The sequence below is a fragment of the Maniola hyperantus genome, chromosome 13 (genome assembly GCF_902806685.2).
Source record: "Maniola hyperantus chromosome 13, iAphHyp1.2, whole genome shotgun sequence".
Taxonomy (NCBI): domain Eukaryota; kingdom Metazoa; phylum Arthropoda; class Insecta; order Lepidoptera; family Nymphalidae; genus Maniola; species Maniola hyperantus.
The window spans coordinates 8,063,151-8,088,673 of NC_048548.1; the positions used below are offsets into that span (position 1 = coordinate 8,063,151).

The 25,523-nt window shown below is 39.5% G+C and overlaps 1 protein-coding gene across 1 annotated transcript in view; it reads right to left on the reverse strand.

The window, feature by feature from the left end:
* Positions 1 to 6,168: 6,168 nt before the first annotated feature.
* The window catches only part of Nup214 (nuclear pore complex protein Nup214), a 30,196-nt gene continuing 10,841 nt past the window's right edge, over positions 6,169 to 25,523 (reverse strand). The window contains exons 17-30 of the mRNA XM_069502448.1: positions 20,489 to 20,736; positions 19,447 to 19,653; positions 18,327 to 18,476; positions 17,365 to 17,592; positions 16,712 to 17,170; positions 15,952 to 16,041; positions 14,732 to 15,639; positions 13,691 to 13,863; positions 13,169 to 13,347; positions 11,727 to 11,882; positions 10,381 to 10,435; positions 9,680 to 9,822; positions 8,112 to 8,235; positions 6,169 to 7,537 (exon numbers count right to left, since the gene is read on the reverse strand). Of these exons, the coding sequence (XP_069358549.1) occupies positions 7,507 to 7,537; positions 8,112 to 8,235; positions 9,680 to 9,822; positions 10,381 to 10,435; positions 11,727 to 11,882; positions 13,169 to 13,347; positions 13,691 to 13,863; positions 14,732 to 15,639; positions 15,952 to 16,041; positions 16,712 to 17,170; positions 17,365 to 17,592; positions 18,327 to 18,476; positions 19,447 to 19,653; positions 20,489 to 20,736 (3,151 nt within the window). The 3' untranslated portion in view covers positions 6,169 to 7,506. The remainder of the gene's footprint in view (positions 7,538 to 8,111; positions 8,236 to 9,679; positions 9,823 to 10,380; positions 10,436 to 11,726; positions 11,883 to 13,168; positions 13,348 to 13,690; positions 13,864 to 14,731; positions 15,640 to 15,951; positions 16,042 to 16,711; positions 17,171 to 17,364; positions 17,593 to 18,326; positions 18,477 to 19,446; positions 19,654 to 20,488; positions 20,737 to 25,523) is intronic.

Sequence of the window (25,523 nt, forward strand, 5' to 3'; positions counted from 1 at the left end):
ATGATATTATTTTGAGTATTTCCTACCCAACGTGATATTTCAATTTGATTGATATTTTCCAAGTCTGCTCTAATTTTCATCCATTCTGATTTTACTGTTTGAGATATGACGTCATCCCACTTAGAACATTCCTTCCAAATCATTTGAAAAAGTAATTTTAATGTGGTCGCAATAGGCACCAACCACCCTATCGGATCAAATAACTTAGAAATTTCAGACAATAATATTCTTTTTGTTAGCTTTGTATTTGATATAGGTGTCATGTTGCATTGAAAAGTGAATTTGTCTTCCAAACAATTCCATAGTAATCCTAATGTTTTTCCTGTATTTTCTGACTTGAAATAAAATACGATGTTTTCCTTGTTTTGGTTTTCCATGATAGGTTCTAATAGTTGATTTTCATTAGAGGACCACTTCCGTAATGTGAAACCTCCTGATTGTAATAAGCTACACAGCTGTGATACCTGATTTTGACCTTCTTCGATAGTATGGGACCCATGAACTAAGTCATCCATGTAAAATGCCTGTTCTACAATTTTTGATACGTCAGGATAATTTTTTCTTTCGTCAGCGGCCAGCTGTCTTAACGTCATCATAGCTAAAAACGGTGCCGCCTTGGTACCATAAGTTATAGTTGTTAATTGATATTCTTGAATCGGTTGGGTGACCGAGTCCCTCCATATAATTTTTTGATACTTTTGATGAACTTCACTGATAAAAACCTGCCTATACATTTTTTTCTATATCGGCAGTGTAAGCATATTTGTATTGCCGCCATTTGATTAAAAGTGATTGTAAATCTTGCTGTAAGTTTGGGCCTTTGTGCATGACGTCATTCAGGCTTACTGATGATGACGTTTTTGATGATCCGTTGAATACAACTCGGAGTTTAGAAGTTGCTGAGTCAGCACGGTGTACAGCATGGTGAGGAAGGTAACAGTCTACCTCACTTGAAATTTTTGCTGGTATCATGTGACGTAATGATCTGTATTCATTGATAAATGCTTTGTAATCAGCTGATAGGGTAGGATCTTTCATTTTTCTTTCTATATTTCTGAACTGAGCAATTGCTATTTCTTTCGATTTTCCTAGCTCTTCTTCAAAATTCTGTTTAAATGGCAACTCGACCTGATATCTTCCATCTTCTCTTCGCTTCTTGATATAATGATTGATACATTCTTGATCTTCTTCTGATAATGTTGATGACTCATTGATATCTTCTACTTCCCAAAATTTCTGAATATTGTCTATGTTTGATAACACGACGTTGCAATGATATGATTTCATATTTCCACACAATAACCATCCCAGTTGAGTTTGCTGGGCCAAGGGTTGTGATTGATTCATCCCTCTTATGATACCTCCTAACATGATAGTTGAATAAATATCTGCTCCAAATAGTATGTCTACTGGTCTGCTACAATAAAATTCCGGGTCTGCTAAATTGATATTCTGGATGTGCTCCCACGTAGGTTTTTCAAAGGATATGTTTGGCAAATTTCTAATCAATTTATTTGTGATAAAAACTTCTGTGTTAAATGAAAATTCGTTATAAATCGATTGGCAATTGATATTAAGCATTCCTTTGCAATTATTTTCCTTTTCTCCGACGCCAACAAATATTCCTTGAAAATGTTGTCTCTTGATACCTAAACTTTGCGCCCCATGTTCAGTGATAAGTGATATTTGGGAACCTTGGTCAATCAATGCTCTCATTTTTACAAAACTTCCATCGTGTGTTTTCACCTTTACAATTGCAGTTGATAGTAATATTTGCGATACATCGTTTTGTGACACGTGCGACACGTTAGTCAGGTTTTGTGTTTCATCGGGTTTCTTGGCATAAAATTGTTTTGATTTATTGTAAGTAGGTAATGATTCTTGCGTACAGGCATTGTGTAACAATGTATTGTGTTTTCCAACAATGCAAATTCGGCACCTTTTCTGTGAAATACATGGTTTTCCAAAGTGCTGATACAAGCAGTTTTTACATATACGTTCTTTCGTAATAAATTTTAACTTTTCGTCATTCGTCATACTTAAAAACTGTTTGCAGAAAAATAATCCGTGTTGTAAATTGCATGCAGGGCACTTGTTTACTCCTGATGCTGGAGAGGATACATGGAATGATCTCATGACGGGCTTTGATGGGCTGTTTTGATGATAGTTATTATTATAGTTTGTTGATCTCCTTGGGAATACGTTCTGCTCGTTTTGCTGAAAGTAGTTAGGTTTTTGCTGTAAGCTATGCGATTTGCGTCCTTGTTGCTCTAGGGCTGTAAATTTACTTTCGAGATAGTTAGTAAAATCTTTCAAAATTGGCAGTTCTCGAGAGTTCTTCAATGAATCGAGATATTCCGAATAGGAATCTGCATCTAATTTTTGTGATAAAATATGTACTATGATCGGATCCCATGTGCTGATGTCTACTCCAAGGTTTTTGATGGCATTTAGGGTTTCCAATGTTACGTCATGCATTTTCCTGATATGGACAAGCGACTGATAACTTGATGTTGGAAGGTTTATAAGCATGTTAAGATGAGATGTGAAAATGAGCTTTTTGTTGTCGTACCGGTGATTCAAAATCTCCCAGCATGCATCATAATTATCGGCACTTATTGGCAAATGTTGGATTAGTCTCTCGGCATCACCTTTAACTTTGCTTTTCAGAAATTGCATCTTCTGTGCTTTTGATAATGCTGGATTCAAATGTATTGTTTCGCTAAATAAATCTTTAAATGATACCCATTGGTGATAGTTCCCCATGAATATAGGTATGTCTACCTTCGGCGTTGATTTTTCCCGATGACTTACGGACCAGAGCTTAGAATTGATATTTTTCTTGAGCCATTTGTATATGCTTTCATGATAGGTAAATGAGTTTTCGTACTCTTCATTTTCTTGATCTAATTCTGCCTGAATTTGCCAATGTTGAGCGTCAATAACTTTCCACCTGTCTTGTAACTGTGTTAGTGCATCCTCAAACTCCCATTTTTCAGATATTTCTTCTAAATTGATGCTCTTGATTGTGCGCGCAAGAGCTTTAAAATTTATATTTTGCATGCGCAGCATATCGTCTGACATGCTTGTCGATCCTAGCGACTTTTTACTCCCTGTTTGTTCTTGATTATTGATTGATAGTTCATTATTAGATCCTGATGTTTCCGTCTCCTGACCCTGATTATTGATTTCTCCTGATATTTTATTTCCTGTTTCATGAGGTTGTTTGAGGTTCGGCGATTGATATTTCTTGCTTGTCCCTGGCTGATCTCGACACGGAGTGCGCTGGGCTTCTAATGATTTAGTGATGTATTCTTTAATTTTTTGATATAATATTTCTGCTTTTTCATAATGCTTGTCTCGAAAATATTGCTGATTTTTATCTGCCATTGATAATAGTTGCTCATGATTATTCTGATATTCCGACCAGTAGCTTTCGAGAGTTTCCAACTTACGAGTAAAATAGCTTATGATAGCTTTTCGCTCTTTACCATCCTTTTTCATGTTTGTATACAGCGTTTCCATTGCTGTATACAGCTCAACTTGGGATTCATAAATGTCTGCCATTGCTGATCTTCTTTACTTCTGATAATAACAGTGATGTGATCAAAAATAAAAAAAACACCTTACTTGTTATATCCGCTTACTGATATTGATGATAATGGCCAATTTCCTGGCTGCTCCAGTTGTCACTGATGATGGAAATCTCAGATAAAAATGTCCAAAATGTCTTTGATACACTGATAAAAATGTCCAAAAAAAAAAAAAATTGAAAAATGTCTATATTACGTACACTGATACTGATATATTTTTGAAAATGTCAATGATACAACTTCACCAAAGTCACTGATTACAACCCTCGAAAATTACGAGGTCCCGCCCAAGAACGGTAGGCTCGATGGACCAAAAAATGTGGGGGTTGTTAATGATAGAAATGATAACGATAATGTCCTTCGATAGCTCCTTTAATGATACTAATTGATAATTGATATGATCATGATATGATGAGTGCGATTCGCGGCGCGGCCGGTGGTGCACTGTCTTTGTGAACTGGCGCCAGCACGAGGATTGCGTAAACTGCTGACGCCGCACAGTTCAGTGTTCGGTACACACAGTGTCCCGAACACCGGGCGCTCCATGTTCGAGCGCAAGAGACACGAGTGGCGCTTCAAAGAGGTGCTCGAGGCCTACACCACGCTCAGCGACCCGGTCCAGCGCCGCAAGTACGACGCTAAATGTAAGTACTCATTGTTCTCCCAGACAACTCTCCCTAGTGCATCACCCGGACCGGCACTCCGGGCGCTCCATGTTCGAGCGCAAGAGACACGAGCGGCGCTTCAAAGAGGTGCTCGAGGCCTACACCACGCTCAGCGACCCGGTCCAGCGCCGCAAGTACGACGCTAAATGTAAGTACTCATTGTTCTCCCAGACAACTCTCCCTAGTGCATCACCCGGACCGGCACTCCGGGCGCTCCATGTTCGAGCGCAAGAGACACGAGTGGCGCTTCAAAGAGGTGCTCGAGGCCTACACCACGCTCAGCGACCCGGTCCAGCGCCGCAAGTACGACGCTAAATGTAAGTACTCATTGTTCTCCCAGACAACTCTCCCTAGTGCATCACCCGGACCGGCACTCCGGGCGCTCCATGTTCGAGCGCAAGAGACACGAGCGGCGCTTCAAAGAGGTGCTCGAGGCCTACACCACGCTCAGCGACCCGGTCCAGCGCCGCAAGTACGACGCTAAATGTAAGTACTCATTGTTCTCCCAGACAACTCTCCCTAGTGCATCACCCGGACCGGCACTCCGGGCGCTCCATGTTCGAGCGCAAGAGACACGAGTGGCGCTTCAAAGAGGTGCTCGAGGCCTACACCACGCTCAGCGACCCGGTCCAGCGCCGCAAGTACGACGCTAAATGTAAGTACTCATTGTTCTCCCAGACAACTCTCCCTAGTGCATCACCCGGAACGGTTTACACCCGTTCCCGCCGCGGTTGCGGGAGAGCTGTTTTCTTTCAATACTCACGAGACCGCTTGTTTGTGCGGGAACCGCAGCCGCCGCGGTTGCGACCATCGCCCGCAAACTTGGTGGGCGATGATCTTGAGACCGGCGGTTATTTACGACTGCAAAGAATTACTTCTTGCGGGCGACCGAGGCCCGCGCGATTCTACAAGTTGCCCGCCGGCGCAGCGGAACCCGCCCACTCGGAATAAATTGCGTCGTGAAAATTGTTATCCATATTTCGATGTATTTCGTGATCGTACGAGTATTGCGGTCCCAACCGCGGCGGGCGCTGGTGAAAACCGCTCCGTGAGTTCCCACTCTTAGTTGGGTTTATGATTCTGAACTGGTATTATGCTTATGTTGTGTTTTGTTTGCAGGTCACAGACTATGGAAAAATGACTATAGTTAAATTTTTAATTGAACAACATTTTGATATTTCCAGTGCTACCAGATTTTGATGAAAAATAAATAGTGTGGGGGGTAAAAAGATATTGCTAAAAATCACCAACTTAGTTGATACAGTGGCTAGGGTAACTTTAGAAAGGTGTCATACATTGTCGACGGTTCAATGGAATTAGTAGTATAAAAATTATAAAAAAAAACCTCAATCACCTGCTGTAAATTGTTTAGCAACATCTAAGACGACCTAATTACTCAATAGAGTTCATTGACTCATTCATATGACACAACTGAACCAGATACATTACTATTATCTTAAATATGGCATCATTAATATACGATTTGACATTAGCTAATGTCAAAACATGTTGCTTAATTAAAATTCGACTATAGTTTTCTAGTGTACAGCCGACTAAAACGCATTTACGTCGAACAGTCCTGTTAGAAATATATTTTATACTGTAAGTACAAATAAATATACAGAAATGTGAGTTTAAGGTGCCTATTTCCGAAAAAAAATGATTTAAGACACTAACTAGTTACTTATTGCTTGTAAAGCGTGCTCCAATTTTATTAATCTATGTAAAATAAGTTTAATGTAGTATCGAATTTCTATTGTCCAATGTAAGAATCAAATCAAATGGATGTAATATAATGAATTGTATTTTTTATTTTAATTGCAATGCACTATTGAATTTGTATGACAAAGATAACATTTATTTAATAAGAGTACTTTAATAAATCAGAAAATAAAAATATTACAGTGAAACTTGTAGCTAGCCTTATCTAATTCGATTAAATTAAAAGTAAAAAAAACCAACATTAAATTAAAACAAATTAAATTAAATGATATGACATGTATTTTACTTAATAATTTTCTTATAAAGGTTATTTATAAGTGTTTACTGTTTAATTATTATTTTTATTGTAACTGCTAAGTGTATTAATTGTTATCCCTATAATTATCAATATCAAAATATATCAATCGGATGCATGCGCAATGCATAGATGACGAAGGAATATTCTTTTTTATATGTATGTATGTATTTTAGAATAATTTTGCCAAAATATGATTCATACGAATATTTCGTGACATGTAAGATAAGGTTACCTCATTTAATTAAGTGCTTTAAATATTTAGGCCCCATTTGAGGCAAACTTAAGTAAAAAGTGATATGGTTTTTTATATCCTGCAAATAGTTGATGTGTGATTTTAGTAGGTATATGAATTATTTTTATATTAACGAATTTTGCATATTTGTACTGTAATAAATAAATATTCTAAAAATCTATTATTTCTATAATCCTTATTTAATAAATATTTCCATTTTATTTCATGACTAGCTGATGCTCGTGACTTCGTGGATTTAGGTTTCTAAAGACCCAGTTATTTTTCTAAAGCTCAACGTTATAGAGAAAACCGCGTTTGCGACAGGTTGAGTTGGCAATCTGGGTATGAGGCGGGGAGACGCCCCGCACACCCGCACGATCCCAAACGTTAATGCGGGTGTGTGGGGCGTTACCACCCCGATTGCTATCTCGACCTGTCGAGTACCTATAGCGGGTGTGTGGCGTCACCACCCCGATTGCTATCTCGACCTGTCGCGTACCTATACGTGTAAAATTTCATGAAGTACGCTGGAATTGTGTGTCATACAAAATTACATTTATTTTATTTGTGCCCCAGCAAGCGTACCGGGAATCAAAATTGACAGATGTCTCGTCATTTCACTAGTTCAGAACGCTCACGTGACGCTCACTGCCCCATCAGCTCCGAAATGGCGAAAATGAAGTTGCTTTAAAAACGGCAATCGCAGCTCCAGCGTACTTTTATTAGTAGAGATCAGTAGGTTCTACTCTAACGATTTGAAAGCCTGGAAAGTGACAATAAGTACTTATGCAAAAAATAGAAGTTCGAAATTTTTCTGAAAAATTTTTTTTTGAAATGGCATTTAATAACATTCAGATTCTGCACAAATTTATAATTTTAAAATAACTGTATAATACTTTGCTATGTCCATGATAATTTAATAATATGATCAAACACGAACAAGCAGCGTCCATCAATGCTTATCGTTTTCACAGTATGTTTCTTGTAGAGCAGTCATCAGCCTCGCCAGCCAGTGAATGAAGGAGACCTGCAGGCAATGAGGCATTCATTAAAGACGATGGTTTTTGGTCCAAGATCCCAGTGCCACCAGACGTACCTAAATTGAGTTGATCAGCATATAAAAAATGTAGTCTTGTTAATTTTTAGACAACTCACGCTTGACCAAAAAAATTTATTTTGCCAAAACTGTTTTCATATAAAAGATCTAAATTCTAGTGTTTCCTAAGACAGTTTCCCTGTATCTCCTACTAACTGATGCCCGCGACTTTGTTCGCGTGGATTTAAGCTTGTGTAATTCGCAGGTCGTTATTACATACATATATCCATTAAAAACTTTCGCATTTATAATATGGATAGTGATGTTTTTGGATTTCCCTATCTGTCCCAGTTAAAAAACACCGTATAATATGATTAAGGAACCAGGTGAAAAGTTCTTGGACTCACTCGGAAGTAATGATCCTACTGGTGGTCCAGTTTCGGATAACTACGCAGATAAATTAGTGTGTGCGCAAACAGGTAGAGATGCACTACATTCCTTCACTCATAATCCGACGGGACCGCAATCTACGGCCATTACGTCAACGAGGCCAAAGTATACTCACGCATTGAAGCCGGGAGTGGCTTGAGACGGTTGGCCAGACTGCTGCGCCAGGTTACCGAAGGTGAGGGTGTTCTGTGTGGCGAGATTCTCGAACGTGGCGTTGGATTGAGCCGGTGGACCGAAACCTGAACCAAAAATAAAAATGCTTTAATGGGTTTTTTTCCTTTATAGACTAACACTTTCAGGGATTCGTCCCAAGGGTCTATTACTAAGCCTCCGCAGGCCGCTGACAGACAGACGGACGGAGGTCCGCCCGTTCGTCCATCTGTCTGTCAGCGGGCTGTATCTCGTGAACTGTACTTATTAAGGTAGAGTTGAAATTTACACCGCAGGTGTAATTTCTATTGCCGCTATAACAAATAATAAAATTTTCAAAATGGCCGCCTGAAACTTAAAAAAGTGTTATTTCTTGTATGGATGGTACGGATTCCGACTAGCACTTGATAAATAGACATGCGCTTGACTGCAATCACACCAAATAATAGATGATGGTGGTGGAGCGCGCCTGCCTGGAAGGTGCCTATTCACTCTTTTTAGGGTTCCGTACCTCAAAAGGAAAAACGGAACCCTTATAAGATCACTTTGTTGTCTGTCTGTCTGTCAAGAAACCTACAGGGTACTACCCGTTGACCTAGAATCATGAAATTTGGCAGGTAGGTAGGTCTTATAGCTGGCATTAGGGGAAAAATCTGAAAACCGTGAATTTGTGGTTACATTACACGAAAAAAAATTAAATTGTGGTCATAAACTACTATTTCCAATTAGTATTTTCAATTTTCGAAGTAAGATAACTATATCAAGTGGAGTATCATATGAAAGGTCTTCACTTGTACATTCTAAAACAGATTTTATTTATTTTATTGCATTATAGTTTTTGAATTATCGTGCAAAATGTCGAAAAAATACGACTGTTGTATGGAACCCTCGTTGTGCGAGCCTGACTCGCACTTGGCCGGTTTTTTTAATGTGCCAATGTGGCTAATTCCGTTGTACACAAACTCTAAGCTAAACTAAAATGGTACGTCTAAATCTATTGCTATCCCTTTCATAATGTTGCTTGCGGAAAAGGAAAGCACTAGATTTAGACCTGTTAATTTAGTTTAGTTTAGAGATTGTGTACTAGAGAATCGGCCCTATTATTGTATCTGACATGGAAAACGGAAGCTGGAAGGGTATTCCATATTATAGCAGTGTGTATTAGAAACGAGGAAGCGAATCGCTTCGTACGAGTCCGTGAAATTGGCTTGGCTGCAATCAAACCTGTGGCAAGTGATGATGCGGCCTAAAGTGGTGGTGCTAAGAATGTGCCTATAGATATCCAGGATAATTAATCAGAATTTTCTTTAACGATGATGTCTTTTACCGTAAACGTCCACCTGTATTTTTTTCATATTCCAATTTTGACTTGATTGTGGGCTGGAAAGTTTTTCAGAAAATAAGTCCTGATTTTGAACATTTTGAATTTTGATGTGTAAGTGCATTTTCCCCAGGGAAAATAAAAGGCATTTAGTACTTTCTAAAGCAAGCGCGCAACGCTGCTATAGCTAGCTTTAACATTCCATCACTTACTTGGCGCAGCAGTGCCAAATCCTTTTCCCGGTGAAGTATTGCCAAAGGATGATCCTCCGAAAGCGCCGCCCCCAAAGGCAGCCGGGGCACCGAACCCGCTACTGGGGCTTTTATTGAATCCACCGAATGCCGTAGAGCCGAATCTACAAGGTAATGATTTTAAGCTTTTTTCGTGGTTTAACGGCAAACTATAATGTAGATAACGGGTACATACCACGATTAATTTGGTGAAATATCGACAAATAAAATCATCAAATTAATCGTGGTTCGTACCCGTTATCTGCACTACAAGAAGGTACTTGTCGAACTTTATAGTCGATAAATGACCGACGGTAGATGGCGCCGATTGTTATTAGATTGCGGCATAGGAAGCCATACCTGTTATTATAAAAATTATTACCGAGTTGAAATTTTGTATAACAGTTATACAAAATTCAGCAACATCAATCTCAATTCATGAAAGTGTCAACAACAGTTACTATTGTTGACACTTTCATGAAGGTTCTGCTGTCAAGTGTTCTGCTGTCCGTGTCCGAATTTAAGACTATGCAGTAAGCTTTAACGAAGACTAGGCAACTGTGCTCTCCAGTACTCTCACACGCCGGTCGGTAATCCGACACAACCGGAGAGAGACCAGGCGTAGGACCAATGGCTTTTATGTGCTCAGTAATGGATGATAGGTAATTAATCTGTATATTTACGTGGGTGATCCGCCGAAAACTGGTTTAGATCCAAACGCCGAATTCGCCCCAAAAGCTGCAATAAAACCAATTTCATTCGTATCGTACACTCCAGATATGCAAAGCTTTTACATTCTTATTTGAAAAAATGAAAACAGTTCCGTATGTTTGTGTGTGTGTGTAGCGGTATAGACTACACATAGTCCACGACAGGTTGAGATGGCAATCGGAGTATGAGGCGGGGGGGATGCCTCGCACAACTGCATGTCACCCGCGCTCGCACCGAGTTAGCGCGGGGGGTGTGCAGTGTTTCCTCCCTGATTACCATCTCGACCTGTCGCGTACTATAGATACTGGCGCGGTGTTTATGCACCTTTTGGTGATACGAAACATGCTCGAGCATGCTCCAAAATATGGAAGCCGTTACCAGTCTATAGAAATCATTGTCGTACACCTAAGCAGAGTCGAGGCGCAGTGTCTTAGATAACAACTCAAACTTAGCTTTATTTACTTTTGTATCAAATGGTAGACTCAAAGACGCCCGTTTCTGTATGTACTTAAATAATTAAATACGTTTTGAGGCAGCCAGAGGAATTTTGAATTAGAATTATTACTAAAACTATTAGGTCCGTACATTTTGACCTAACCTAACGTCTGCGTCAGTAACGAAAGCTAACCTAATCTAACCCAACTAAGAAATTACGTCGAGGTGTCGCAACAAAATGAGCCGTATGAGCCTCAATAGCTCAATCGGTAAAGGGGTGGACTGAAAACTGAAAGGTCGACCTAGCACAAGCCTGACGCTTAGTTGGAGAGGAAAGGGGAATATTAGTCATTTAACATGGCTATTCTTTAAAAAAAAAAAATGGCCCTTCTCAGATCTCTCACTTTGTAGAAATATCTTAACTAGCTAGGCTATAGTCCAAAATTCCTCGATGCTTGAAGGCCAAAGTCTTCGAACAGTGCGTGTTGCCAGTGATGACATATGGATCCGAGACATGGCCGCTAACTATGGGCCTCACAAGAAAGCTCAGTCACACAGCGGGCGATGGAAGAGCTATGCTTGGAGTTTCTCTGCGTTATCAAATCAGAAGTAGTAATCAGAGTAACTGACATAGCTCAACGGGTTGCGGAGCTGAAGTGGCAATGGGCAGGGCACATAGTTCGTAAAACCGATAGACGTTGGGGTCCCAAGGTGCTGGAATGGCGACCTCCCATCGGAAGATGCAGTGTTGGAAGGCGCCCTCACTAGGTGGACGCACGACATCAGACGAGTCGCAGGGAGCTGCTGGATTCAGGCGGCGCAAGACCGTGGCGTGTCTTGTCTAGAGCTTAAAAAAGAATAGTAAAGATAGATTTAAACGAACCAGGTTGCTGCTGGGGAGTTCCGAACACGGAAGGCTTAGCATCACCACCGCTGAATGGTCCCTGCGGACTCCCGAACGGCTGGCCGGGGGTCGGTGTGCTGAAGCTGCCGCCTGAGCTGCCGAAGATGGACGACGCTTGCGTGGTGGCTGCTTGTCCTGATCACAGCGCATAGTAAGCCGGGTCAAAATCTTTGACTTTAAGCAAAGTTAAAGTAAGTCAGCCCTAGTGCCTTGAGCAAGACTCGATACCAAGTAGGATCCTACACAGATGCGCTTGGCATCCTACCAAAGCTGGCCGACTTTGGCCGTGTTTGCACGAACCATTTGACACATCATTATCTTTAAGGAATAGTCTTTTTTATTATTCAGATACAAGTTAGCCCTTGACTGCAACCTCACCAGCCCACTGATTCGCAAACTCAGTGTCTAACACTGACTGATTCTTTCTTTCTTTCTTCATTCTGGGCTGGTTTCCGCACTTAAACGTTTCCGTAACACTGACTGATAGCCACGGAGCTCATGTCACACTTATTTTAGTCCATTGAAGGTTTTCTACGAATAATTATTTGAATATCACTGTGAAGCAGCAGCAGGACCAACCAATGTCAAATAAGCTCGGTGGTTATCATTGTAAGACACTGAGTTAGCAAATCATCCCACTGGTGGTGGGATGATTCGCTAACTCAAGTGATGATGCAGTCTAAGATGGAAGCGGGCTAACCTGGAAAGGGTATGGCAGTGCCTCTTAACACTTGGGATGGGTTAACTTCTATCCTGGGCACACCGGATATACAGATCTTGATTTTAATACAAAAGAATGTAGCGTACGAATGAATGCGACGTGAGTGCCTGAATTTATTCTGGTATTTTTAAAATAATAGCTTGACACACCAATATTATAAAGGGTAAAGTATTTTTTATTTATTTTATATCTAATTAGAACGGCAGTGCCACTTACACTAACTAGATGATTAATAATAAATTTAAATACGAATAAAGGTACAAGAAAAAAGACATAAAATACATAACGATAAAAGATCAAAGAATTTTGAATATGTATGTGTTTGTTACTCTTTCACGTAAAAACTACTGGACGGATTTGGCTGAAATTTGGAATGAATATAGATTTTTTTTTATAAAAAGAATATTAGCCATGTTAAATGACTAATATTCCTTTCCTTTCCAACTAAAGCGTCAGGCTTGTGCTAGGAGTAGGTACGACAATAGTGCAACGGGCGGGGTTTGAACCGTCGACCTTTCGGTTTTCAGTCCACTCCTTTACCGGTTGAGCTATTGAGGCTCTTGAGATTATACCCTGGATTAACACAAAGTGCCACTTTTTATTCCGGAAAATGAAAGGATTCCCACAGGATTTGAAAACGCTAAATCCACGCGGACGAAGTCGCGGGCATCAGCTAGTATTAAATATGATAAAAAATTACCAAATGCAGAATTTCCGAATCCCCCAGTGTTGCTGCCGCCACTCCAGAAATCATTGGCCGGCTTCTGTCCGAAGGCAGTTCCGCCTCCAAATATACTGGCCGCCGTAGGGTTGGAGCCGCTGAAGGTGGATTTGCCGCTAAATATATTGGTACTGTTACCAAATACCGAGCCTGATGAACTGCAAAAAGAAAACTTTTTTATCTGATCACAAACAGAGGTTTTGTTAGACGACTGGTTTTGCTTGGCGACGTCTTATATAGGCGATTCGAAAACGCGATTGTGAACTTCAATATTATGTATGACAAGGGTATGACATGTTGTTATTTGGCGCGCGCGCGTTCGCGCCAAGATCACGTATAGTACGCGACAGGTTGAAATTGCAATCGGGGAGGTAACGACCAGCACCCCGATTGCCATCTCATCCTGTCGAGAACTATAGAATACTGCGTAAGGAACTGTATAAAGGCGTTCTTACTGCGGAGCTCACCGTTGTATGAGGCCTTTAAAGAAGTGTTACTTACCCTCCGCCGAAGATATTTCCACCGCTCGCTTGCGTCGGGGCACTAGTGGTGGATATGGTGGCAGAGGCGAACAAGTTGGACTCTGCGCCGCCAAACAGCGAGCTCTGTGTGGTGGTCGGCGCTCCGAACACTGACGCTTGAGTAGCCGGCGTCGGCGAGCCAAACACTGACGCCTGCATACGATTGAATGCGTTAAACTCAACTTGTAAGGGAATTTTATCATAATTTAATAACGACTGGAATCGAGCTGTGATAGCCTAGTGGTTACGACGTCCACCTCCTCCGGATCCCGAATGGCCGGGGGTTCGATCGCGGGCATGCACCTCTAACTGTTCGGAGATATGTACGTTATAAACAATTAAATATATCACTTGATTCAAAACATCGTAGTAACAGTATGTAAACAATCGCCGTATAGAATTATGAAAATGGAAACTAATCAGTACCCTTACTATAAATGCGAAAGTGTGTTAGTTTGTTTGTTTGTCCTTCTATCACGTCGCAACGGTGCAACGGATTAACGTAACTTCTGCATGGGTATAGATAAAGACCCGGAGAGTGACATAAGCTACTTTTTATCCCGCAAAATCAAAGAGTTCCCACGGGATTTTTAAAAAACCTAATTCCACGAGGACGAAGTCGCGGGCATCAGCTAGCGAGAAAATATATATTAACGGAAGTGACATCAGAGCTTTTTTCCGCTTCATTAGAAAATATAAAGCAGAACTCAGACGACTGTACAATAATATAAAAAGCGGCCAGCCTTCAATAACTATGTACGTCATTGCGGGCAGCACCGTATGCAGTCGGCTTTAGTTGCAAGCCTGCAACTAAAACCTCTGGAATCCGATTCCAGAGGTTTTTCAGGGTGCTCATTAAGAAAACGATATCCATGTTCAAATCCAAAACAGCCGACGTAATACGACGAATAAACAAACGTCATTTCCATACTAAAAAATTAATTGCTTTCAGCGCAAGTTTTAAGCGTCCTGCGAGAATGTTTACAAAGAATTTTTGACCAGTAGATATTAAAGTATTTACCTGAGTCGTTTGTGTCGGACTTCCAAATACCGACGCTTGTGTTGTAGGTGTCGTCGGGGCACCAAATATAGACGTTTGAGTCGCTGGCGTCCCGAAAACTTGATTAGGACTCCCCGAGGTTCCAAACACAGACTGACCGCCCCCGAAAACTGACGCCTGCGTCGTGGACGTTCCAAAAATATTCTGGGTCGTCGTCGGAGTACCACCAAATATCGACGAGGATGCCGAACTGAAAATGCTTTGCGCTGACGGAGCATTCCCGAACACAGACGTTGTAGTTACTGAGGGCGTACCAAATATACTCTGGGATGTAGTACTCGGACTAAATAGAGACGCTTTTGTGGTCTGCGGTCCAAACGCTGAGGCAGACGCCGAAGCGAAAATTGACGACGCGTTTGAAGCGAAAGCTGATGGTTGAGTCGATCCAAAAGCTGTATTACTTTCGAATACAGAAGTAGGTGTGCTGAATATACTCGGCTTTGAGTCGTCAGTACTTGGAGTGGGCGGTGAATCCGACGTAGCCGCAGGAGCGAATATGGAGTCGGTTGAACTGAAATCGCTGGAAGTTGTGACACTTGGAGAATTTGTAGCACTTAAATCAGTTGGCACATTTTGTTCCTTATTTGTCACATTCTCGGCCTCTGAATGTTTTAAAGGTATCGATATGGTTACAGTAGGCGTCGTTTCAGTATCAGATGACAATGTAAGAGGCTTAGAGGTGGACGTAGTAGTAACAGTTGGAGTTGAAGCAGGAGTCGCTACGGAGACAGTAGCTTCCGCAGTCGGTGTTAAGGCTGGTTCGGAAGTAGCCAATTTTGGTGAGCTTTCTTGTACAACCGCTTGTTTTGATACTTCAACCACTGATTGTTGAGTTGTCACTGGTCCAAATTCGAATTGGTGTTTTGATCCTGCAATTTAGAATTGAGAATTCTGAAATATTACAAAACAATGATAGAAATTAACAGTTTAATGCGGATTTATTTAAGTTCAAAGTACAGTGCGCTCAAAAGTCAAGTCCAATTTGAACACGAGGCGCACGACTGCGCAATGCGAATGACTGCACAATGTGCATTGTATAAAAACAGATCTCAGCCGGGCTTGTGTATAATTTTTTATCTATGACTGCGCGAATCGCCGTGTTACAACTTCAGATTGGACCACCACCATTAGTTACATTAATCACCATCAGCAAGCACTACGTACAAAAAATTTGCAAGTACCTGCAGGCGGCGGTGCTGCGGTGGAAACATCAAACAATAACGATGGTACCTTTTCCACTTTAGCCTCTGCTGCTGGTTTCTTTAGATCCACTAAAAAACAATAATGTGCCATCAGTACCCTTATTATAAATGCGAATGTTTGTTTGTTGGTTTATTGGTTTGTCCTTCAATCAGGTCGCAACGGTGCAACGGATTGACGTGATTTTTTGCATGGGTATACCCATAAAACCCATCCAGGTCATTATGTAGGCTACTTTTTATGCCGTAAATTCAAAGAGTTCCCGCGGGAATTAAAAAAAAACCTAATTCCACGCGGACGAAGTCGCCGGCATAAGCTAGTTGGTAAATAAATTCACTTGTTATTCAACTACTTTTAAATCTGTTAATTTCGTTAAGAGTTTTTTTAAAGAAATGTTTACCTTTTACTTAGATTAAAGATATAATAATAATCTGCCATAACCCTTCTAGGCCAAGGCATTCAGAATTTTTACTTAAACGAATCCAGGGCAAAACAGCTAGTTTATGAAGAAGAAGTCCTGACTCATTATCACCCAGCACAGAAGTTTTCTTTATAATGTAGGAATAATCCTGGATTTATCGATATTCGCACGGGATAGGGAATAAAACAGAATTTACATTTTCGCTTTATAACTTAAGCGAGAACTGACTGAGCAAAGCCGAGCCACGTCAGCAAGTAACATTGTTATTTAAATGTATTGTATCTATAAATATATTATAATGGGAACCATGAATACTCTACCAAAAATAACAGACTGCGCAGGTGGTATGTTTACCATCTGTGTAACTGGTTTTATTTCCTCCTTTCTATTATTTATGGTTGGCTTCTCCTCAGAGGTGGAAGCTTTAACAGAATTACTTTCCTTAGGTTTGTCGCTTCCCTCAGTAGCTTTACTATCCGCTTTACCAAAGACGAAACCTTGTCCACTGCTCTTTAAGACATCGGGAACATTTTGACTTTTGACACTGAACGGTGTGGTCTTCAAAGTGAACATGTTAGTAATAGGTTTTTCTTCTTTTGGTTTATTCTCGTCATTTGAGGGCGCATCCGCTTCCGGTTCGCCGGTTTCGCTGGACTTCGGGTTCACAGTGGATGTGGCAGTAGCCACAGACTCAGGAACGGCTTTACTGAACGTGTTCGTAACATCAGCAGGTTTGGAGCCAAATATTGCGGTTGGAGCGGATGCATTTGGCTTCGCAACTGAAATAAAATGTCACATTATTAAGACAAGTCTTTTTCATATAAATCCAACTGTTAAAACAGTGTAGGGTAAGCACCCTACACTGTTTGACTACTACTACCTATTGAGATTTTACATTTAACCAATGTTGACAGAATTCGAGTGTTAACACTTCAAAAAGTAAAGAAGTTGCACTTCAAAAGATTACACTTACAGGCAAAGGCGGTTGGCGAGCAAATATTTTGACCCATAAACGTGTTAGCATCACTCTTGGGTTCGTTCGCTTGCGGTACATTTTCATTCGATGACTCTTTCAGAATAAACTTCCTCAGTTGGCTCTTGGTGTACGGGTTGATGTTAGGATTAAACTGCTTTGGCTGCTCGTCAATTGTTGGCTGCTGTTGATTTTGTATATCTTGGAGTCCTGTTGGCTTTTCTCTTTCTGAAATACGATATACAAATTATACTAGGTTTTCGACTATAGAAATAAAAGCCTGTGAAAAATCATATGTAACACCTAGCTACCTAACTTATAGTTTCTTGTAAAAAATAATGAAGGAAAATTTCACAGAGATTATTTAATTTAATTTATTAGGCTTCAGTATCTCCAGAGAAAAAGGAACCCTTGTAGGATCAGTCAAGGGAATCAAAACCTATAGAATATTTACCATTGACCTCGAATGATGAAATTTGGCAGTAGGTAAACCGTGAATTTATGGTTATATCACAGAAAAACAAAACCGTCTAGTAAATCACTGTGAAGAAAATAATTTCACTGAATGAAAATGATTTAAGAGTAGCAACAATTCTGAACTTTACAGACCTTTCATTATAACTTGTCCCTTGCCATAATGTTGGCACCATTACACTTTACCACAGATTCCTTATAGCCGGACACACCCGACCGCCAAGCTTAGGCAGTTGCTTAGGATAAAAGTCGGCCCACGCCCATTCGGAATTCCCATTCCGCACATATTGTCTTGATTACGAGACTTTTGAGTCCACCAATCACATTTCACGCCAACATTTTACGATTTTGTTTTCATGCAAAACCTTGTATATGCGTACTCCTGAGGTTTAATTCTCTGTGCACTTTTCATAATAATAACCTGACAAAGCATTGGTGCCAACATGGCGGCAATGGGCAAGTTATAATGAAAGGTCTGTACTGCTTACCGTCAGTGAATAAGGTCCGGACTACATTAGCTGGTGGTTTGGTGACTGCGGCGGGTTTCACGTTGCTGACGGGGGTATAAGTGGGAATATTGATGGGCGATTCCTTCACTATGTCCGGCTTCGGAACCGAGCCTACGTGCGGTTGCGTATCTGAAACATTTTATTTCTTAGGGTCAGATCTATAGAACAATCTATAGAGTTAAAAGTTAAAACGAGATAAAATGGTTTCTGTTATAAATCTGTTTCGTTTCTATCTAAACTCTAGGCAATTTATCTCATTTTGACCGTCTTATTGTCTAAGCAAAGTCAAAGTATACTATATAGATCTCAGTCTTACGATAGGAAATAATATACTTGTGAAGCTCAGCCTTACTATATCTGGTTCAAATAATTTACCCAAAGTAAAATAAAAAAGCTGTGCAATGAAACTGCACTCTGTCTCGCTCACTCGTATGGATGACTATACGTGGTGTCTCTTCATTGTATAACAATTCTTTTTTTACAACTTGCTAAGCAAAAAAATTCATTGAGCCTCAATAACTCAACGGTTAAAGGTGCGGACTGAAATTCGAAAGGTCGCCGGTTAAAACCCCACCCGTTGCACTATTGTCGTACCTACTCCTAGCTCAAGCTTCACGCTTAATTGGAGAGGAAAGGAGAATGTTAGTCAAGGACCATGGCTGATATTCTTTAAAAAAAAAAGAAAAAAAAAACATCGCGAAGGAAGTCGCGACCAACGTTTGTTTCTATTTTTTTATTTATTTATAGACTAGCGCTTGGCTGCAACAACTTGCTGGCTAGTGATAATGCCCTAAGATGCCTATTCACTCTTGACTTAAGGGTACCCATATTAAAATTGGAGGGGAGAACTGAAAAGTATAAGATACTAGCTGATGCCCGCGCCTTCATCCGCGTGGAATTTTTTCTCTAAAAATCCCGTGGGAACTCTTTGATTTTCCGGGATAAAAAGTAGCCTAGGTCTCCAGGTCTTTATCTATACCCATGGAAAAATCACATCAATCCGTTGCACCGTTGCGACGTGATTAAAGGACAAACCAACAAACAAACACACTTTCGCATTTATAATAAGGGTACTGATATAACATTTAAATTTACTAACAGGCAAAAGCGGTGGGCGCTCCAAATTTCTGACCCATGAAGACGTTAGAATCCTTCTTGATTTCAATTTTAACCTGTGGTGGCATATCTTGTTGCGTTCTCGTAGTTTGCGGGACGGGAGAGGGTATTGGTTGCGCAAGCTTCACTGTAGGCATTTGAGGTTGCGCTGGCTGTACCGAGATCGGCACAGGTTTTTGTATGTTGGGTTCTGTGAAAACAAAGAATGATTTTATCTTTGGAATTTAATTTAACAAGTTTTGCCATTTTGTCTATCAGGTAAAAATTTCAATGTATGTTTCGCTGATTATCCTCAAAAACATGGTTATAGGAGATTTCGTCAAGTTTAACTCGGCATTTTTTTATATCTTACTACTTACTTACCTGATGCCCGTGACTTCGTCCGCGTGGATTTAGTTTTTTAAAAATCCCGTTGGATAAAAAGTTGCCTGTGTCACTTCTCCAGGTCTTTAACTATACCCATACAAAAATTACGTCCATCGTACTCTGTTGCGGCGTGATTAAAGGACAAACCAACAAACAAAGGAAGTAGGAACACACTTTCGCATTTATAATACTAGTGTAATTCTTTTTAGATTATCATGAAACAGGTTTTTTTTGTACTGTGGTCATGATTTCTAAGATGAACCCTTAACTTTTTACCTAATTCTATTCAAACTGATAGTTCGTAAAACCGATAGACGTTGGGGCCCCAAGGTGCTGGAATGGCAACCGCGCACCGGAAGACGCAGCGTTGGAAGACCCCCCACTAGGTGGACGGACGATATCAGACGAGTCGCAGGGAGCCGCTGGATGCAGGCGACGCAATACCGTGGCGTGTGGAAGTACCTTCAAGAGACCTATGTCCAGCTGTGGACGTATATCGCTTGATGATGATGGTGATGATGATTCAAACTGATACAAATATAGGTATAGAAAATTTCTTACATGTTCTACTAATTTATATTAATGTAATTAGAACACACACTAAACGGTAAATTCAGTCGCAGACAACTGTCAGTATTATATTATAAAATAATACTTACTTCCCATTTCTTGTCTAATCTCAGCTTCTCTCATTTCTTTCTCTTTGGCACTCTTCTCGTATCTCTGTTTCATAGACTCGAAATGTTGTCGAAGTTCAACATTGACTGGTTTGACTTTTATCGGCTTGTGATTTGAAAGAATGTCGCGTAGTGCGTCCAGCTTTTGTGAGCTCAGATGTTCTTTGGGCTTGTCCTGGGGTTCTATGCTCATGTTCAGAATATTTTTTGTGAGTTTTGTCAAGTGATCCCTAAAATAAGTTCTTTTATAAAGTTATTATGTATAAAATATGTAGGCCGCGACTTCATTCGCGTAAGTTTCGAAATTTTTAAAATTCTATGGGAACTCTTTCATATTCTGGGATAAAAGTATCCCATATCTATCTCCGGGATGCAAGTTAACTTGGTATTAAACAGATAATGCTCACGACTTCATCGACCAGGATTTAGGTTTTTAAAAATTCCGTGGGAACTCTTTGATTTTCCAGGATAAAAAGTGATTTCTGTACTTGTTAAAATCAGATAAACAATTTTCGGTTTTTTTTTTCAAAATTTTAGGCTCAGTAGTATCTAAGATAGGATGTGATGGTCTGTTATATTATCTATCACACGGTACAATTTGCAAAACTAAAAAATCTAGTTTGCACTCCAAAAACCGAAAATCATATGTGTGTCAAATTTTAACTTAATGGTCTAGTAGATTCAGAGGAAATTGGCTATGACAGAGAGACAGACAGACACACGACTCACGAGTAATCCATTTGGGTTCCGTTTTTAATTTGGTCATACGGAACCCTAAAAACGTAAAAATACTTCATCATCATCAACCAATAGACGTCCACTGCTGGACATAGGTCTCTTGTAGGGACTTCCACACGCCACGGTCTTGCGCCGCCTGGATCTATTTATGATTAGGAGGTGGATCGCTCAATAAACTCAATCTTGATAAATACATAAAATATAATTTATTATTTTAACCGAAAGACATTACTTTTTCCAACGATAACGACAACTCATAAGTGACAGACTTACAAATATAGAACGCTTTTTTATTCTTTCTTTACTTTAGATGTAATGAGTTTACATACGAGTATATCACGTTCTAATACGCGCCCTTAAACCATTACATCGCAAACAACATAGTGTGCCCTTAACTTATTACAGTGTAATATAAACACGCCCTTACATCGCGCCCTTAACCTATTACATTGTAATATAAACACGCCTTTACAATTTTCTATCAATCAATAAGATTAAATAAAACTCTAGAAAATATTTGATTATAAAAATAAAATAACTATAAACTAGTTCTACGGCAAACACACAATATTCCTATTAGGTACAATATTATGCCCTATGCCCCCTTAATCAAATATCTTCTTCAGACATAATTCTGATAAAAAATGTTTCATTTTAGGACCATGTAAACATTTTGTTAAAATATCTGCCACCATTTTTTCAGTTGGCATATATTCAATCTTTACTAAATTATTTGCTATAGCCTCTCTTATATAATGATACTTGATATCAATATGCTTAGTTCTGTTGTGATTCATTTTATTATTTGCAATTTTATGACAAGATTGATTGTCATTATACACCACAACGGGACTAATTAAACAATCATCATTTACTAAGAGGAACTCACCTAGCAAATTACGTAGATATACCGCCTCCTTAGACGCCTGACATAGACCTACATATTCAGATTCTGTAGAAGACAATGAAACGCATTGCTGTTTTCTACTCTCCCATGTTATTAAATTACGACCTAGTTTAAAAATTAAACCAGTAAACGACTTCCTGTCATATGCACCGCCCCAGTCTGCATCTACATAACCACGTAAAGTAACTTTATCAGACTTTTCAAACTTTAAACAAAGTTTAGACGTTCCTTTCAAGTAACGCAGTACTCTTTGGGCAGCTTTGTAGTGTAATTCATTATGAGCAGAATTAAATTGCGACAAAACACTCAAAGCATGTGCAATATCAGGTCTTGTATTAACTGCTAAATAATTTAGACACCCTATCAGATTTTGGTACGGCAAATGACTCGTATCTGACTCTGACGCCTTTTCTAGCTTAAGCCCAACCTCCATTGGAGTTGCTGCAGGCTTACAATCTGATAACCCAAATTCATCCAAAACATTCAGAATGTACTGTTCCTGATCGAGAAATATTGCACCATTTTCCCTTCTCAGTCGCATTCCTAAAACATGCCTAGCCGGACCTAAATCTTTTAGCTTAAACTTATCGAGAAGACCTGTTTTTAAATTGTGCTTCTCCTCTTTACTATTTCCGAAAACAAATATATCATCTACATATATTACAACAATAATTCTTTTATTGTTACCCGAGTTTTTACTATACATACATGGCTCTATTTTCGACTGTACAAAACCTAAATCTAACATTGTCCTATCTAATTCGTTAAACCACGCATTCGAAGCTTGCTTCAGGCCATACAAGGACCTTTGCAATTTACATACCATGGTTTCTTGACCTTTGACAACTGCACCTTTCGGCTGGAGCATGTAAATATCCTCCTTTAACTTACCATACAAAAACGCAGTATTTACATCCCATTGATCAATATACCAATCGTATTCAGCAGCTAGTGAGAACAACAGCCGCAAAGTGGAGCTTCGAACTACAGGTGAATATGTTTCGTTATAATCTACACCACGTACCTGTGTAAAGCCTTTCGCTACTAGTCTAGCCTTATATTTTACGATCTTTCCATCGCAATCTTTTTTAATTTTGAATACCCACTTGCAATGTATTGGCTTTTTGTCCTTTGGTAATTGAACTAATTCCCATGTTTTATTTTCTTTTAGTGACCGAATTTCATCATTTATAGCTTTTTGCCATAAATCCCCATCTGGTCTCGTTAAAGCCTCCTCAATTGTTAAAGGATCGCCGTTAATATCTGCAATGGCATTACATATACAATTATTTACATCTGGTTGCTTACGTGATCTAAGATTATAACGTGGTTCAACCCTTTCCACAACGTTTTTGGTCTCGTCTTGCATATCAACCATTTCTTCATTGTTTTCAGTTTCATTGTTATTATCAACTGTCTCAACAATGGTATCAACTTTATCGTCCTTATTATCATCCTCTTTAGGATTCTCTCTTGGCACAGACTCTTTTTGTCCCTCGTCCAGATATATAGGAACAACTGTGTCCTTTGTTACTATATTATTGTTATCACCAGGAAAAGTATTCTCTAAAAATTTAACATCTCTATATACATGAACGGTTCTCGTCTTTGGATCCATCAACCGATAACCTTTAGTGTTATAAGGATATCCAACAAAAATCGTAGGTACTGTTTTACTGTCCAATTTTTGTCTCTTTTGTTTCGGTATCAATCCGTAAGCTAAACAACCGAACACCTTAAGATGACTTAGATCAACTTTCTTTCCTGTCCATAACTCCTCCGGAACACTATCTGTTACAGCCTTAGTAGGACTTCTATTTTTTAAATATACAACAGTATTTACAGCTTCCGCCCAATACTTCTTATTTAAATTAGCTTCGCATAATAATGCTCTTGCCTTTTCTATAATCGACCTATTTGCCCTCTCAGCAACACCATTTTGCTCAGGTGTGTACGGGACCGTCGTCTGGTGCTTAATACCTTCAGACTTTAAAAATTTATCAAATAATCGATTACAGTACTCAGACCCATTGTCAGTCCTCAAACATTTAATTGATTTGTTCATCTCTTTCTCTACTTCCGCCTTATATTCGCGAAATTTCTCAAAAGTTTGACTTTTATTTTGCAGAAAATATACATGTGTTTTCCGAGAAAAGTCATCGATAAACAGTAACATGTATCTCGAACCACTGAACGACGGCTCTTCCATCGGACCGCAAATATCGCTATGCACTATTTCCAAGATATCCCGTGCTCTAGTACCTTTGTTCTTAAAAGGACTCTTACACGTCTTACCTTCAATGCATGGTATACATGGTTCGATCAAATCGTTTTGTTTAAATTCAATTCCATTGACTAGGTTTTTTAACTTATCCATATATTTTTTACTCAAATGTGCTAACCTTCTATGCCAAAGATTCGATAAATTTTGACTTGACAATGTCACGTTCAATGATAAGTTTTGATTTTCTTTTAATTCGAAAATTCCACCAACATCCTGACATTTGACAATTTGTTTATCCTCTTTCGTTATGATACAACCTTTTTTGTTAAAATTTACAACGTAATCTTTTTCAGCTAGCTTGCTCACAGAGATTAAATTCATGGACAATTCGGGAACATGCAAAACATTATCCAATGCAAGTTCTGTATTTGCATTAATTTTTACATTAGCACTCCCTTTACCTTGGATTGATAATTCTTCTCCATTTGCCAATCTTATTTTCTTATCCGCCTGCTTTTGATAATTGGATAAATTATTTAAATCGTGGGTCATATGGTTTGAACATCCACTGTCAATGTACCAACTCTTCGTCTTAAATGGCTTCTTGTCTACTGTAGTCATGCAAATCGACGCAAAATTATTTACAGTTCTAATTTGCTTCTTTTCATTGCATTCTGATGCTTTATGGCCTGGTTCATGACACTTAAAACATTTAAAAACTTTCGACTTATTTACCTTCGAACATCTATTCGATTTCGATTTTTGGGAAATCGTGCCCGATTTGTTCGCCATCAAAACATTCGACGATGTATTTCCACTTGACTCATCTCGTTGTCTATTCGCCTCTTGTATCAATTTAGTTTTAATTTGCTCAAGAGTCAGTTTTTGTCCACTGTTGTCTACAGCCATTATAAGGGGATTATATACTTCACTCAACCCGCTCAGCATAATAGACACTATCCAGTCATCATCAATTGGAGCATCGATATCATTCAACTGATTAGACAAAAACATTATTTCCGAGATGTACTTCTCCATAGACTCGAAGTTCTCAAGTTTACATTGCCAGAGTTTCCGTTGTAACGTAATACGTCTTCCCCATCCCTTGTCTTCATAAGCTTTACATAGGCAATCCCAGACCTCTTTTG